The following is a 17860-nucleotide window of genomic DNA, read 5'->3' as shown; positions in this document are numbered from 1 at the left end:
CATTTCCCCCAATCCCATTCGCTTTAATTTTGCTCAATAATCTCTTATGTGGGATTTTGTCAAACGCTTTCTGAAAGTCCAAATATACCACATTGACTGGCTTCCCCTTGTCAACTGTACAGGTTACATCTTCAAAGAACTCCAACAGATTTGTCAAGCATGATTTTCCCTTCATAAATCCATGCTGACTCTGACTGATCCTGCCACTGCTTTCCAAATGTTCCGCTATAAAGTCCTTGATAATGGATTCAAGAATTTTCCCCATAAATTTAATTGATGCAAATTAATTTTAGCAGAAATTTGAACTGTAACCTAATCAATGCAACTTCAAACACAATCAGGAACACAGCAGAAACTGGACCTATTTGTCATATGCAAATACACCAGCTTTATAGGAAGGTTGTCACACAATCATTAATAATACTTTAAAATTAACTGTGCAGGACAGGAAGTAACATGTTCAGGGACTGACTGGCGGCAGCACTGAGTTGTCTGACTATAGCTTAGTGGCTGACTCACAGCATTAACGACCAAAATCTAAGAACTGATCATGCAGGAACCTTTTTTGTTATCTTTGAGTCAGAGGATTTGGGGTTCAAGTCCCACTCCAGTGGTGGGATAATTTGTCCCACTGAAGCCAATGAACTTTTAGCTGGCTCGCTATACATTCCGACCCAACCCTTGCCATCGCGGGACCAGAAAATTCAGCCCAGGACTCAAGCACAAAAACCGAGGCTGGTCCCCGTGCTTTCACATGGCACCTTTCAGGATTTCCGGATGGCTTAAAGTATTTTACAACCAGTGGAGCACTTTTGAGTTGGTATCACTGTTTTAGTACAAGAAAAATAGTGGCCAAATTGCACACAGGAATTTGTACTCCGATAAATAGCTAAGCGATAAAGATCACATAATCTGCTTGATTGAGGGTAACTGAGAGATAGTTGTTGGGCAGGGCCCGAGGGAGAACAGTCCTGCTGTTCTTCAAACTACTAGCCCAAATCTTCAGTCTCTGGACTAAGAGCAACGTAAGGACCCTGTAGAGATTCTAACCTTGAGCACTGCGTGGAAGTTTCAACTTCCGATAGGAAATTCCCCTGCCCCACAAATCTCCGACTCTGAGTTAGAATCAAAAGCTTGTAACAGTACGATGTACTTACCTGAATACTTGCCCATAAAACATTACGCTGACTAAAACCTAGTCTGACACCTGGGTAACTCCAGAACTGATCCCCCAATCACTCCACTGATGCCCCGACTAACCCCTGACCAGCCCGTTCCCTGACTACCCAACTACCTCCCGACACCCGACGCCCCCAAAATTTATCAAGTAGACCACCAACTACCCGATTGCCTCTCTGAGCCAACCAGCACCCCCATCACCTGATTAACCATATGATCCATCCCAACTAGACATCAACCTGACCACCCCCAAACTGATCCCACCGAATCACACTCACCCCCCCCCCCGCCAACCACCTGACTGCCTTCCTAATCCAAACGACCTGACTACCCCCTGACCACCTGACTATCCCCAGATCCAAAATTCGCCGTCCTCACCTGCCACCTCACCCATCTACCGCCTCATCCACATTATTCCTCACATACTTACCATCTCACCCACTAGTCACCCAACACAGGTACCCGTTCACCCACTTACCTCCCACTTACCACCTGCTACCTTACCCAGCCTAACCACCTACCACCTAACCACTTACCACGCCCACCCTTCCCACTTACCTCACCCAATCTACCATGTTACCAAACAGAAGTTCACTTATTTATTCACTCACCCATCCATTCACTAGCATTCAAACTGGACCTTTAAATTCATCATACAGCATTAGTTCTGTTAAAGGAGGGTATGATTGTCTTCCCCACAACTCTATTCCGCATTTCTGGGAAAGCCAGGCTTGGACAATCCTGAAAGAAATAGGGAGCAGTGTTGAGTCAGGGGAATATTCGAGAGAGCAGCAATTCAACTATGATTGTCGCTCTTCGGAAGATCCCGGCCAGTGTGATAAGATTTTTATGTCAATATGTGAGTGAAGATGGGGACTCAGTATAACATTTCATCCAAAGACAGAACCCTGGATAGTGCAGTACTCCCTCAGTACTGCACTGGGCACACCTAAATTTTTGTTCTCAAGTGGGGTTTATGTGAGGCACTGAGCCAGAACAGAGAAGAGTAAAGCTCCCACAGTGTTATTTGAGTAACACATTAACTGTAGAGTGGCTTCAAAGGAGAGTACAGAATAAACCACATATTTGTAGACCAGTCAGCCTAGTTGGTAATGATTAGGCTTCGAGAGGTTGTAATACAGAATTACATTAATACTGAAGGAAATGCATTAATCGGGCAGTCATCATAAATTTGTGACGTTTGAGTTATACCTGACAAATTCAGTATAACTTCTCACAAAATGGAAGGTTATATCGATAAAGGAATTGCAGTGGGTTTTCTATAATAGGGTTTGGAGCAGCATTTGCTAAAGTGCTGCATAAAAGGCTTGTTGATAAAATCAAGGAACATTGTATTAAAGAGAGTGCATTGGCAGAGAGAAGAAGTTTTCAAGGAAATGCAGAAGTGGCAAATGCATGTTTCTTAAAGTGGTCTTTCCCCCTCCCACCCGCCTGTAACAGTATCCACAAATGATTAATTGGACCCATGCACAATATCAAAATTTTCAGAAGGCACAAAAAAATCCTGAGTGTTGTAAACAGTGAAGTGGATTCCAAATATCTTCTCGGGCAGGTTAATATATTTGGGGTGGCACGGTGGCACAGTGGTTAGCACTGCTACCTTACAGCGCCTGGGACCGGGGTTCAATTCCAACCTTGGGTCACTGTCTGTGTGGAGTTTGCACTTTCTCAAGTGTCTGTGTGGGTTTCCTTCGGGTGCTCCGGTTTCCTGCCACAGTCTAAAGATGTGCAGGTTAGGTGGATTGCTCAGACTAAAGTGTCCAAAAAAGAAGTGTATGTTAGGTTAATGGGTTATTGGGGTTGGGAAGGGTAGTGGGCTTGGGTAAAGTGCTCTTTCAGAGGGTCGGTGCAGACTTGATGGGCCAAATGGCCTCTTTCTGCACTGTCGGGATTCTACACTCGGTATGATATTAGTTGAAATTTAATCTGGAGAGATAGGCAGTGATAGAGCTTGTGAAGAATAATAAGAGACATCATATACAACGTTTAACAAAAATGGGAGAGAAGCAAGTCATTGGGGTTGAACTTAGAATATTGCACCAGTTTTGGCCGTTTTACTTTAGGAAAAATGTCAAGGCTGTGGAGACAGTTCAAAAGCAATTTACTGAAGGATAAAAGACTTTAGTTATATAGATGAGAAAACTGTAGCTCTTTTGATTATAGCAAGGAAAGCTAAGAGGGTATTTTATCGAGGTGCTCAAAGTGATGAATGGTATTGATAAATAGATCAAGAAAAAATATTTCTTCTGCTTGGTGAATTAGTAACTGGATGGCACAAGATTAATATCATATTTTAAAGAACAAAGGGAGATCAAGAGACATCAGTTTCCGAAGACAATGAAATGTTTGAACAGGACCAACCACAGAGGCTGAAGGAAAACTATTTTTAAAGGAAAACTGATAAATAACTGAAAAAGGAAAAATAGTTTTAAAGGGTATGGGGCAAGGAAAGAAAACCCAAAGTAAGTGCTTATTCCAGAGCCAGAACAGTTATAATGAGCTAAACAATCGCTCTCTGCACTGGTTAAAATTCTGTGGCCCTTCTAACAAGCATGTGCTGGATCCCAACAGGATTTAAAAGGGTCTGAATTTCGATCCATTTCAAATGTGACAGATGGCACTAGATGAGGATGGGGCTTCCATTCCCTACAATAATCCATCAGTCCTTCAACTCCACCTTTGAACCCTTTGTGCTTTCCCCCACGCAGGAGGCTCCTCTTGTTATGGCCCCATTGTTGTACCTGTGTTGTAATTTGGATCAATCTAAAATATTATAAAACAATCTTGAGAAAATTAGTTTGGTGAGTGAAAATGAACATTGAATTCAGCAAACCCCAATCAACAATCCATCTCCCCCATGTTGCATATCTGCAGATCACGAACAGGGCAGTGTAATAGGTACTATTGCAAGATGTGAGTGGTTTTTTAAAAATGTATTTATGTTTTGTTCATTTTTTGCGGGATTTGGGCTTTGCTAGTTAGGCCAGTATTTGCTGCCCATCCCTATTTGCCCTTGAGAAGGTGGTAGTGAAGTGCCTTCTTGAACCACTGCAGTTCGTGTGATGTAGGTGTAGCCACTATGCTAATAGGGAAAAAGTTCCAAGATTTTGATCCAGTGACATTGAAGGAACGGCGATACAGTTCCAAGTCAGGATGATGGGTGACAGGGAAGGGAAATTCCAGTGGTGTTGGCATGCATCTGCTGTCCTTCAAGATGGTAGTGGTCGTGGGTTTAGATGTTGCTGCTTGAGGAGCTTTGGTGAGTTCCTGCAGTGCATCTTGTAGATGGCACACACAGCTGCTACTCTGCATCGGTGGTGGAGGGAGCGAATGTTTGTGGAAAGGGTGCCAATCAAGCAGGCTGCTTTGGCCCGGATGGCGTCAAGCTTCTTGAGTGTTGTTGGAGCTGCATTCATTACACTCCTGACTTATACTTTGTAGGTGATGGACAGACTATTAGGAGTCAGGAAGTGAGTTACTCACCACAGGTTTCCTAGCCTCTGACCTGTTCTTGTCGCCAGAGCATTTCTATGGTTAGTCCAGTTCAGTTTCTGATCATTGGTCACCCCCAGGAGGTTGATAGTGGGGGATGCTATTGAATGTCAAGTGATGATAGCTTGATTCTCTCTTATTGGAGATGGTCATTCCTTGGAACTTGTGTGTTGTGAATGTTACTTGTCACGTCTCAGCCCAAGCCTAGATATTTTACAGGTCTTGCTGCATTAGCATGTAAACTGCTTCAGCGTCTGAGGAGTCACAGATGGTTTGCTGCAGTAATACTGGCTGTATTATTTCAAATTTGAATGTATCTGGCTGCGTTTCTTAAACTATGAACCTGGAGTGATTATGATCTGAATTTGATAGATCCCATATTTTCAAGTGTAACAGGTAAAATGCTTGAAGATAACACAGGATCTGGATTTTGAAATTTGGGATTTCGAAATACAAAGCTTAATTTCAGTCTACAGATGGGATCTCTGCACCAAGCTGTGAAGAAGTCTGCTTAAAACCAACTGCTTTTCAGAAGAAAAGAGTAAATCTGTAGCAAAATCACATACCAGGACAGTTGTCACAATCAATGAACGATTTGTCAATGAATCTGTTATGTTAGATCCTCTTCCTCTGGAAATCTCGGTGATATTCAAGCCATTGATTGTGTCCCAGGTTCCAATCTATGTGACAAAAGACCAAAATAGACTTAATATCACCAAACACAGACATATAATTGTAAAGTCACAGAATGTAATATTCAAAATTGTACATCAAAAGTACATTTTTCTCTGGCTATCTCAGAAGATTAATACTTGACATGTTAGTTCATGTGGTAAACAAAACTCAATAGTGCTTGTGACAATATGCCTTTGAGGGACAGCACCATGCTATTCACTAGAAAGGAAGTATGCTATGTGAACATGTTTTGGTTTGACTTTTGCTTTAAAGCAATGTACCGGTTCTACATCCCTGCTATCTTCCAGCTCTCTGTCCATATATATCTGTTTAAGCGTGCCTAGAATTAATGAATAATGTTTACCTAATTCCTTTTGAGTGATTGGTGCATTTATTCCATTATTAAAAAAACATGACATAATGTGTAGTAGTTACTGCTTCTGAATGATATAGTGATCAGCCTGGCAGCAGGATTCGGTACAAGTACAACATGGTAAACAGTCTTACATGGTGCTACATGGCATAAGGCTACACGCGATGCCCTACTGAGACGGCAATGAAGCCGCAGCCCGGTGACTGCACAGAAAGGCTTTGAAGGCACAGTGCTGGAATAGTGCTCAAATAAAAACCTGGTGAGCAGAAAGATCGCTCATAGTCAGATTGCTGTGCATAGCCTGCCAGTTCCGTAAGTGGAACAGTGTTTCGAGACAACGAACTTTGGGTTAGCTCGATCAGAGAAGGCGAGTGACCAGGGTGTGGGCCAATTCGACAGCCAGTAAGGGAGAGTTAACCAAACAAAAACAATAAAAACAAAGTCATAAAAACCAGGGACTCTAGAGGCTTTTTGGAGACAAAGGTGTGATTAAAGCATTGTAGAAGTTGGGCTAATGGAATTTTATATATATAATGAGTGATTCCAAAACTCTAGCTGATGTTAACACTGGACAATTCATATCCCGGCATGAAAGCCGATATGATAGATCCTAAATCTTTTAAGAAACTGGAGGAAGGTGAAATTCACAGGTGTCTGCTGATAAACCTTGAACACAATAAATAAAACACTTAATAAAGCTAGAAAAATAAACTATATTACCCCAGACTAAAAGGTTTGAAAGATCTCAATACAAACACAAGAAGGTGATTCTATTTCCCAATATTCCTTGACCCAGCAATATCTCGACAGACACATAAACCAGTGAAGAGTTATCCCTAGCATGACACAAAAGCTCCTGGTTTGGGACAGGCGCACATATAAACAATTTTCTTACAATTAATTCTTGAGCATTCACTTGAAGTTTCTCACCCAATGCGTATCTCTCCCCAAGACACCCAAAATTTATAGCACTTTAAAATCACTGTTTCAGGAGCAGCACTACTGAACTGATCACGTTACTGAGTCCTATAACTGACGATTCAGTTAACTACTCTGTCACTAGCCTTATACCTTTGTCTTCCCAGAGAACTAAAAAATATCCATTTTCACTGTCTGACACACACTGAACTCTTCCCTGTTTTTCTTTGTTTCTGTTCATTACTTGACCATTCTCATGAGGCAACAGCCCAGCTTTTTCTACTGTGTTTTTTTCTTCCCAAAATCACTGAACTTCCGACCACTTTTTAACCCATTTCTTCATAGTCAGGGTTTGTAAAACCTAATTAAAATATGTATTTTTGATATATATATTACCAACACACCATTAGTAACTTTAATATCATAAGCTGCTTGTCTGTCCACAGTCAAATCTTTAACTGAGTTTTGAAAACAGAAAACTCAACAATTGACTGCTTCAGCCCCAGTCTCTTCCCATTGACTACATTTTCTTATAAAGCTAAACATAATGGACTGGATTCTCCGCCGACGGGATGCTCCATTTTGTCGGCAGCCTGGGGATTTCCCGACGGCATGGGGCTGCCCCACAATGGGAAATCCCATTGACCAGCCAGTATAATGGAGTATCCCGCCGACGTGCTGAAACAGAAATGTGGCGCGGGGGTCTCTAATTATCTATTCCTCGGGAATCACTCATTATATATATAAAATTCCATGAGCCCAACTTCTACAATGCTTTATTCACACCTTTGTCTCCAAAAAGCCTGCTCCCTTTCAAACCAGGAATTTTATAAAACCATGACTGCAGCAGTTACACACTAACCCAGCCTTTTACTCCTTTTTGCACCAAATACGTATAATACAATGGCCGGGAGTCTCCCCCAACCGGCGGGCGGGCCATACCGGTGCCAAAGAGTGGCGTGAACCACTCCGTCATTGGGCCGACCGGAAGTTGCGGAATCCTCCGCACTTCTGGAGGCTAGGCTGGCGCTGGAGGGGTTGGCGCTACACCAACCAGCACCGAAGGGCCTCTGTCGGACGGCGCGAGTTGGCTCATGCGTGAGAGCGCATGCGCAGGGGGTTTCTTCTCCACACCGGCCATGGCGGACCTTTGCAGAGGCCAGCGCGGAGGAAAAGAGTGCCCCCCACGGCACAGGCCTGCCCGCAGATCAGTGGGCCCTGATCGCGGGCCAGGCCACCATGGGGCCTGTTCCCCCCACGCCCTCCTGAGGACTCCGCAGGCCGCCCCAGAGCCAGGTCCTGCCGGTATGGACCTTGTGTATTTCACGGCAGCTGGACCAGCCGAAAACTGGCAGCTGCTTGGCCCATCGGGGCCCAGAGAATCACCGGGGGGCTACTGCCAATGGCCCCCGACCAGCACGACATGATCCCCGCCAAAAAACCAGCACCGGAGAATTCGGCAGTGGACGTCGGAGCGGCAGGGTGGGATTCACGCCACCCCCCGGCGATTCTCTGACCCGGCGGGGAGGGGTCGGAGAATCCGACCCAATATGTCTGAAATTCCTTTATTCATCACGCCTCCCCTTTAAAGAAATGAATGAACAAAATGATAAGATGACTTCATTTTCCAAAGCCTTTCAACTAGAAACAATACAAATTACTAAACAGCACTAATATTGTACAAATTACATATCATATTATATTTAAGCATACAAATTTAAACATGAGTATCGTCCATTTCAGTCATTATTTTCCACCTTCAAACATCCCAGTCTTCTCACATCTCAAAGTCATTAAAAAGCATCTGCAATCACAATTTCTTTTCCTGCTACGTATTTAATTTTTAAGTTAAATGAACTTCATTCAAACAGACTTGCATTTTGATTTTTGAACTTCTTCAAAAAAATGAATGGATAATGGCCTGTATTTACAATTGTCTCTGATGAATTGTTAGCAACATAAATATCAAAATATTATAATGCCAATAGCAAACTCAATGTCTCCTTCTAGATGGTTGAATATTCCTTCTGATGAAGATATAGTTTCTGAGTAAAATAAGGAACAAGCCTTTCGACTCTTTTGTCATCTCCTGGCAGCAGTAATGCACAAATGCCCACATCACTCGCATCAATTGCCATCTTAAATTTCTTGGCATGATTAGGTGTCACCAATACTGATGTGGTGGTTAACATAGTTTTCAGATTGTCAAATCACACCTGACATGCTAATGCCCATTGAAATTTCCTGTGGGTTTTTAGAAGTTCAGTCAGAGGAGTAACTACATTGCAAAAATTAGGCACGGATTTCCAGTAGAAACAACCATGGCCAGAAATCTCAGAACTTCAAAACAGTAAGCTTTGCACATGAGCGGTGGAGAGATCACATCTGGAGTGAGGCACAGCCAGAGTGAGTTTTAAACTCGAGAATTTAAAACTTTTTATAAGTTTAGTGGTCCAATTAAAAGGCTAACAAGGAGGTACTCAGATAGCTGAGTGGCAGTTATCTGTCCATCACCTGAAGCCTGATCAGTACGCAAGAGGCGTTCATGACAAACTTTTGACACTTAACTGGTGTGTGAGTCATCTGAATCATCTCAGCTCTATTTGAGAATGGGCTTCAAAGAGCGCTCACAGTGAGCTTTGCACAAGAGCAGTGGGAGAGATCACATCCGAAGTGAGGCACAGCCAGTGCGAGTTTTAAACATGGGAATTTGAAATAGAGTGGTAATTCGTTGCACTGCGGGAAGAGGTGCTTTTCGAATTTTTCTCCTTGCTTTGTAACTTTTAAATCTTCAGAGCATGCTCTTGCCTCGCTGCAGCTGAGGTGACAAGGGACAGAGCTGATTGATAAGTAATGGGTAAGGTCAGTGAGTCTTTACAACTTTTATCACTTAGTTAAAAATTATTTTTCTGGTTTATAATCTGTAAGGGCTATAATTGGTAGCAACAAGGACAAGCAAAGAAGGGCCATAGAAAATTGGATTGAATCTAATATCAAGCATCTGCCAAAGGTTTTATTTAAAGGGGTAAGTCATGGCAGGAGAGCTCAAAGCCTTGGTTTGATCCTCTTGCTCCATGTGGGAAACGAGAACATTTCCAGTGCCTGAAACCAGTTTGTGTGCAGGAGGTGTCTCCAGCTACAGCTTCTGGAAGTCCAAGATTTAGAGCTGGAGCGACGGCTGGCGACACTGTCGAGCATCCGCAAAGCGGAGGGTGTCACGGATAGCACATATAGAGAGGTGCTCATACCGCAGGCTCAAACTCCACAAGCAGGAATGGAATGGGTGACAACCAGGTAGAGCAAGAGAGCTGGGGGAGTAGTTGCTGGAGCAGTTGGGGAGGGTTTAAACTAAACAGGCAGGGGGATGGGAATGGATGCAAGAGATCAGAAGAGGACAATGACAAAACCAAAAGACAGAAAGGGGAGGTGATAGGCAGGGAAACCAAGGGCCAGATTCAAACAGGGCCACAGTGAAAAATATTGTAAGCAAGATAAGTAATGTCAAATAGGCATAATTAAACGTTTTGTGCCTTAACGAGTGGAGCATCCGTAATAGAGCATTTGAACTAATCGCTTAAATAGATGTAAATGGGTATGATATAATCAGGATTACGGAAACATGGCTGCAGGGTGACCAGGGATGGGAACTGAATATCCAGGGATATTCTGTTTTTAGGAAGAACAGACAAAAAGGAAAAGGTAGTGGAGTGGCAGTGCTGGTCAAAGAGGAAATTAACGTAATAGTGAGGACGAATATTTGCTCTGACAATGCGGAATCTCGATGGGTAGAGCTGAGAAACACCAAGGAGCAGAAAACGGCAGTGGGTGTCGTATAAAGATCCCCAAACTGCAATGGTGATTTGGGGGATGGCATTAAACAGGAAATTAGAGGCACATGCATTATAGAAACATCTGTAATTTTAATCTGCATATGGATTGGACAAATCAAATTAGCCACAATACCACATAGAAGGAATTCCTAGAGTGTATCCTGGATGGTTTTCTGCTGATATATATTGAGGAACCAACTAAAGAAAAGGCCTTCCTTGACTGGGTACTGTGTAATGAGAATCGAATCATTAGCAATCAAGTTGCGTGAGACCCCTTGGGAATGAGTGACCATAATATGGATAGAATTTTTCATCAAGATGTAGAATGAAGCAGTTGATTCTGAGACTAGGTTACTAAATCTTAATAAAGGAAGCAACAATGATATGAGGCATGAGTTAGCTTTGATCGATTGGGGAACATTATGTGGACAGGAATGGCAAACATTCATGGAGTGTATGGGGGAACTGCAACAATTGTTTATTCATGTCTGGCACAAAAGTAAAATGGGAAAGATAGCCAATCCCTTGCTTACAAGGGAAATTAGAGATAGTGTTCAATCCAAGGAAGAAGCATACAAATTGGCCTAGAAAAACTACAGGTCTGAGGATTTGGGTTTATAATTCAGCAAAGAAAGACCGAGGGATTGATTAAGAGAAAATAGAGTACAAGAGTAAGCTTGCAGGGAACATAAAAACTGACAATAAAAGTTTCTATCGGTACATTTTAAAAAAAATTTATAAATAAATTTAGTGTACCCAATTCTTTTTCCCATTTAAGGGGCAATTTAGCATGGCCAATCCACCTAGTCTTCACATCTTGGGGTTGAGTGGGCGAAACCCACGCAAACACAGGGAGAATGTGCAAACTCCACATGCACAGTGACCCAGAGCCGGGATCAAACCTGGGACCTCGGCACTGTGAGGCAGCAATGCTAACCACTGTGCCATCGTGCTTCCCTTTCTATAGGTACATGAAGAGAAAAGATTGGTGACGATAAATGTCTTCCCTTACAGTCAGAAACAGGGGAATGTGTAATAGGGGCAAAGAAATGGATGAGCAACTAAATACATACTTTGATTTTGTCTTCGCAAATGAGGATACAAATCAGATATCAGAAATGTTGGAGAACACAGGGTTTAGTGAGAGGAAGAAACTTAAGGTCAATATTAGTGGAGAAATGGTGTTGAGGAAATTGATGGGATTGAAGGCTGATAACTCCCTCGGGCCTGATAATCTACATCCCAGAGTACTTAAGGAAGTGATTCGAGAAATAATGGATGCATTGATCGTCATCTTCCAGAATTCTATGGACTCTGGAACAGTTCCTGTGGATTGGAGGGTAGCTAATGTAACTCCACTATTTAAAAAGGGAGTTCAAGAGAGCAGTAAGCCTGATCTTGGTAGTGGGGAAAATTCTAGAATCCATTGTCAAAGATTTTAAAGCTGAGCCTTAGAAAACAGTGGCAAGATCAGACAGAGTCAGCATGGATTCATGAAGGGGAAATCATGCTTGACAAATATACTGAAATTATTTGTGATGTAACTGGTAGAGTTGATAAGGGAGAGCCAGTTGATGTGGTATATTTGGACTTTCAGAAGGCTTTCGACAAAGAACCACATGAGAGATTAGCATGTTAAATTAAAGTGAATTGGGTTCAGGGGTAGTGTATTGAGATGGATAGAAAACTAATTGTCAGAGAGGAAACAAGGGTAGGAATTAATGGGTCCTTTACAAATTGTCAGGCAGTGACTCATGGGGTACCGCAGGGATTGGTGCTAGGACCGCAGCTATTTACAATATATATTAATGATTTAGATGAGGGAAAAGATGTAATAAATCCAACTTTGCAGATGACACCAGGTTGGGTGAGAGGGTGAGCCGTGAGGAGGATGCAGAGATCCTTCAGTGTGATTTGGACAACTTGAGTGAGTGGGCAAGTTAATGGCAGATGCAGCATAATTTGGATAAATACGAGGTTCTCCATTTTGGTAGCAAAAATGAGAAGGCAGACTATTATGTGAAGGCCATGAATTTGGAGAGGGGAATGTGCAATGAGACCTGGGTGTCCTCGTACACCAGACTGAAGGTAAGCATGCAGGTACGATAGGCAGTAAAGAAGGCAAATGGTTTGCTGGCTTTAATTGTAAAAGGTTTCGAGTACAAGAGCAGGGATGTCTAGCTGCAATTATGCAGGGCCTTGTTGAGTCCACACCTGGAATCTGTGTGCAGTTTTAGTCTCCATATCTGACGAAGGATGTTCATGTCTAGAGGGAGTGCAGTAAGGTTTACCGGACTGATTCTTGGGATGACTGGGCTGACGTATGAGGAGAGGTCAAATTGGCTAGGATTATATTTGTTGGAGTTCAGATGAATGATGAATGAGGGGGATCTCACAGAAACCTATGAAATTCTAACAGGACTAGACAGGTAGATGCAGGAGGAAGTTCCCGATAGTGGGTGTGCCCTTAACCAGGTGTTACAGTCTGAGCATTTGGGGTAGACCATTGAGGACAGAGATGACAAGAAATTTCTTCACCCAGAGAGTGGTGAGCCTGTGGAACTTGTTACCACAGGAAGTAGTTGAGGATAAAATATTGTATGTTTTCAAGAAGCAGTTAGATATAGCACAAAGGCAAAGAATATCAAAGGATATTCAGGGAAAGCAGGAGTAGGCTATTTTGTTGGATGATCAGCCATGATCATAATGAATGGTGGAGCAAGCTCGAAGGGCTGAATGGCCTCTTCCTGCTCCTATTTTCTATGTTTCTCTCCTCATTGATGGTATTGGAAACTGCCAAAAAGCTTTCATTTCCACATTTCGTGGGGCCATCTGACCATGTCCAATTGTATGACCTAAGAATATGACTTTAGTTTTAGCAAATTAACTTTTAACCAAGCTTACCACCGTTCCTGTAGCTGATGGAGCAATTCCTTTAAATATTCCAAATGCCCCTTCCATATTTGGCTGAACACCACCAAATTGTCAATGTACATTGCACAATTGATTGGTCTATAAATGGCCTTGCTGATTAATTTTTGGAATATTGCTAATGCACTCTTCATTCCAAGCGATATAATTTTAAACTGATACAGACTATTTAGCAAAGTAAAAGCCAAAACATCCTTCACTCTGTCTGACAAAGGTACTTGCCAGTTTCCTTTAAGTACATCAAGTTTGGTAAGAACATTTTCTTGTCCCACGTTTTCAGAACAGTGTTCCAAACAAGGAATAGGATACAAATCTGACTTTGTAACTTTGTTGACTTTTCTACAGCCCACACAAAATCATTATGTTCCATCTGGTTTTGATACGATCACAATGGGCGAGCTCCAATCACTGCAACTCATTTCAATGTTATCATTGTTCAGTATGCATTCAATCTCCTTTGTACCTGTGCCAACTTTAGTTGATTGAGACCTTTTGAATGTTACTTAATTGGAGTAGCATTTCCGACATCTACTTCCTGATTTGTTCCCACACATCACTATGTGACTGTATAACTCTTTCAGGTCACTTTGATTTTCCTCTGGAAAGTAACTTTGTAATTTATCCAAATTTTTTATCACTTCTTGATTGTCCAATCTAATTTGAGGACAGTCACATTCAGCATCTTCTGGATTTATCCCCTCTCCATGGGTTACAATGACTAACTCCTCCCCTTCTTTACTTTTCTATCAAAATATCTTTTGAGCATATTAACATGACACATTCTGTGATTTTTCTTTCCATCTGGTTTTCTTATCGAAGAATTCACCTCACTCAATGTCCTTTAAATTTGATAAGACCCACTAAATCTTGCTTTTAATGGTTCACCTACCATTGGTAATAATATTAATACTCTCTCCCCACCGACAAAACTACGCATCCTTGATTTCTTATCCACTCATTTTTAATTTCATTCTGTGACAATTATAAATGTTTTCCAGCCAATTCAACAGTCCTAGTTAATCTCTCCCTTAAATTTGACACACAATCCAACAATGAAGTCTCCAACCGCTGAATCATAATTTCTCTTTGATTAATTTACGTGGTCCTCTTACCTCATGACCAAAAATCAATGTGAATGGCCTAGTGGTTAGCACAGTTGCCTCACGGCACTGAGGTCCCAGGTTCGATCCCGGCTCTGGGTCACTGTCCGTATGGAGTTTGCACATTCTCCCCACGTCTGCATGGGTTTCGCCCCCACAACCCAAAAATGTGCAGAGTAGGTGGATTGGCCACACTAAATTGCTCCTTAATTGGAAAAATAATTGGGTAATCTAAATTTATTTATTTTTAAATTTGAATGGACTGAATTTAGTTGATTCACTAGGTGCATCCATAATTGCAAATAGTACAAATGAAATTCCTTTATCCAATCCTCTGGATAATCCTGACGATAAGCCCTCAAAGTGGCTATTAAAGTTTGATGTCATTTTTTTAACCCTCCTTGTGATACTGGATGACACTGGATTACTCCTAAACTGCCCACAACTTCCCTGAATAACTTTGATGCAAAACTGGATCCTTGATCTGATAGTCCGTTGACAATGAGTCATCCAGACTCAAAACGTTAGCTCCCTTCTCTTTCCACAGATGCTGTAATTGTCCAGTATTTTTTTAGTTTTTTCCCTCAAATGTTGGAATTGGTATTAAGAGTGCTGGTTTGATTACAGCTTGAGGTTTCCCTGTCACCTGATATGGATGATAGCAGAATTTACTTACATCCAGATGTAGTCCAAGCCAATAAAATGTTTCTCAATTTTTTCTTGAGTTTTCCTTAGTCAAATCTTTAATTGAATTTCAAAACTGAAAACATAACACCTGACTGCTTCAGCCCCTTGCTCCTCCCATTAACTACATCATCCTACTAAGCTAAACACAACAGGTGGGATTATCCGTTAGCCAGCCCAGAAATCGGGAAATACGATTGGGCAGAGAACAGCTTCCGACGCCAAAATTGATACCAAATCGCGATTCTCCGTCACCTCAAAAACATCGTCAATGCGCTTTACTCTACAACATATGCCGTTTGCATATCATTAGTGGGCCAAACGCAGTACTCTCTGGGGCCTCCATGATTCTCCAACTCCAATGTGTCGAGTTCCAGACGACGTGCTTCACCTGTGCTTTTAAAAATCGCGAAACTGGCATGGCGGCTGCGGAGGGAGAGGTGGTATGGCACGGGTCCAACATCGCCATAGTTTGCTGGCAGTTGTGTCGCTGGCCGGGGGGCTTCTGGCAGGGTTGAGGAAGTAGTGGGGAGTGGCCAGGAGGTGGGCTGTGGGGTCAGGTTGGACGGGCAATGACCAACATTGCCATAGAAGGCAAGGCAGCCATGTAGCTGCGCATACCACTAACAGCCCACTTTGAACCTGGTGCCACTGGTCGGACCCCGGGTGCCTTCTGGCCTCAGACAACCCATCAATTGTATGGGCACGCTCCAGCTTAACCAGTGCCATATTTTTGGCTGGGGTACATGTAGAGAGTCTAATGTGTATTTGCGGCTGCAGCTTGTCAGCGTCCTGAGCGTCGATCATGGACCCAGCGAATCCCGCACCATTTTTAATTGGAATCGATTGTGTTCTGTGCGACACCGGTGCAAGCCTTTCGATAGTAATGGAATTTGTGCAAGTGCGGTGCCGGTTTTTCTGTTGTAAAAGTCCATGGATTCTCCATTGACGTTAACAAGAAACGGAGAATACCGCCCAATGTTTCTAATATCTACTCCCCAGGGAACCATCTTTATATATACAAAACTGAACCCAAATATTTTACTTATTAATTTTTTAAAAACTTTTCCAATTAAGGGGCTATATAGCGTGGCAAGTACACCTACCCTGCACATCTTTGGGTTGTGGGGGTGAGACCCACCAGAAACTTTGGGCGGGATTCTCCAAAATGGAGGCAGAGTAATGGCGTCGTTGTGAATGCTGTCGCGTTTCATGACGGTGCGAAACATGCCCGGGCACTACCGATTCTGGCCCCCACAGGAGGCCAGCACAGCGCTGGAGCGGTTCACGCCACCCCAGTCTCCCTTTCCGGCACCAACTGGGCAACGCGCCGGCCCCGACGCAACATGGCACTGGGTTCAGGGGCTGGCCGCATAACAAAATAGGGCCGGGGCTGGAGAGGCCGGCCCGCCGATCGCTGGGCCCCGATCGCGGGCCAGACCCCATCGGAGCCCCCCCCCCCGGGGTGAAGGAGCCCCCCACCCCCCCCATCAGAGGCCACCCCCGACCCTGCACGCAGAGTTCCCGCCGGCTGCGAGCAGGTGTGGATGGTGGCGGTGGGACTCCGCTGTTTGCGCCGGCGCAAATGATGCCGATTCCGTGCCGTTGTCAGGGCAGCGTGGTACGGTTGCGGCGATTCTCCGGCCCGCCGCGGATCTTGCAGAATCCCGCCCAGGGAGAATGTGCAAACTCAAACTCCACACGGACAGGGGCCGGGATCGAACCCGGATCCTCAGTGTCATGAGGCAGCAGTGCTAACCACTGCACCACCGTGTCGCCCTTTGATAGTCATGCACTATCTCATCTGCAGGTATTTTAGTCTTCAGTCTCTATATTTACAGAGTTATCCAACTCATGGCCTGCGGTGCTAACCACAGGAACTCCAGTTACTAAGATGTGGTACTTTCAGCCAGAGCGGCTAGTTAATCAATGAAAGAGTTTTCAAAAACAATAAAATATCTCTCAAAAAGAGGTTCCATTGTTGCTGTATCCAACAACGATCAAACCACATTTTGGAAGAATTGGCGCAGTTCTATCCATTCATTGACAGGGAAGATATAATTACTTCTTAGCAGGTAGTGAGTGATACAAGCAACAGCACACATTTCTACGTATCAAGAATGTTATTTTGAGGAAGGTTTATTATGTGAAAGTGGAGCTCATTATTTTGGACGTCAGAGACTTCACTGGATTTTAATTGTAAATTTCAGGAACATACAAAGAATATTGACAGTGTTGATGTGGCTAATTGTCCACTGTTGTGAAGGGTTCACATCAGGAGAACATAAATTGGGAGTAAGGAGGGAAATCAGGTGGAACTCTTCCCACACAAACAAGAATAGACTTGTGGAATAAATTACCCCTCCCCCCCTTCTGCCACATCCACAGAAATAAACAGTAATTGGACAACAGAAATGGATTCAAGCAATGAGTTAGTGCAGTTCTGCAGAAGGTAAGAATTTGAGTTCTAGTAAGAGACAGGTATGTAAGTAGGTGAGCTGGTTGACTAATGGAAAGGGATAGATTATTTGGTGCTTTTGTTGTACTGCCATTGTTCAAAATCCTCATGCTTTTATTTGAAGAGATACTGAAGGTTGATGCGCCAAATTAAAAATGGCCTCCAGAATCCTAATAATGCAGTCTTTCATTTAAATGAT

The 17860-nt window shown here is 43.1% G+C and overlaps 1 protein-coding gene across 1 annotated transcript in view; it reads right to left on the bottom strand.

The window, feature by feature from the left end:
* The window catches only part of LOC119968589 (glutamate receptor ionotropic, kainate 3-like), a 653521-nt gene that overhangs the window by 342104 nt on the left and 293557 nt on the right, over nucleotides 1–17860 (bottom strand). Inside the window, exon 9 of the mRNA XM_038801220.1 lies at nucleotides 5259–5372. Coding sequence (XP_038657148.1) covers nucleotides 5259–5372 — 114 coding nt within the window. The remainder of the gene's footprint in view (nucleotides 1–5258; nucleotides 5373–17860) is intronic.

Source organism: Scyliorhinus canicula, chromosome 1 (genome assembly GCF_902713615.1).
Source record: "Scyliorhinus canicula chromosome 1, sScyCan1.1, whole genome shotgun sequence".
In the NCBI taxonomy this organism is placed as follows: domain Eukaryota; kingdom Metazoa; phylum Chordata; class Chondrichthyes; order Carcharhiniformes; family Scyliorhinidae; genus Scyliorhinus; species Scyliorhinus canicula.
This window is presented reverse-complemented; position numbering and strand designations above follow the sequence as displayed.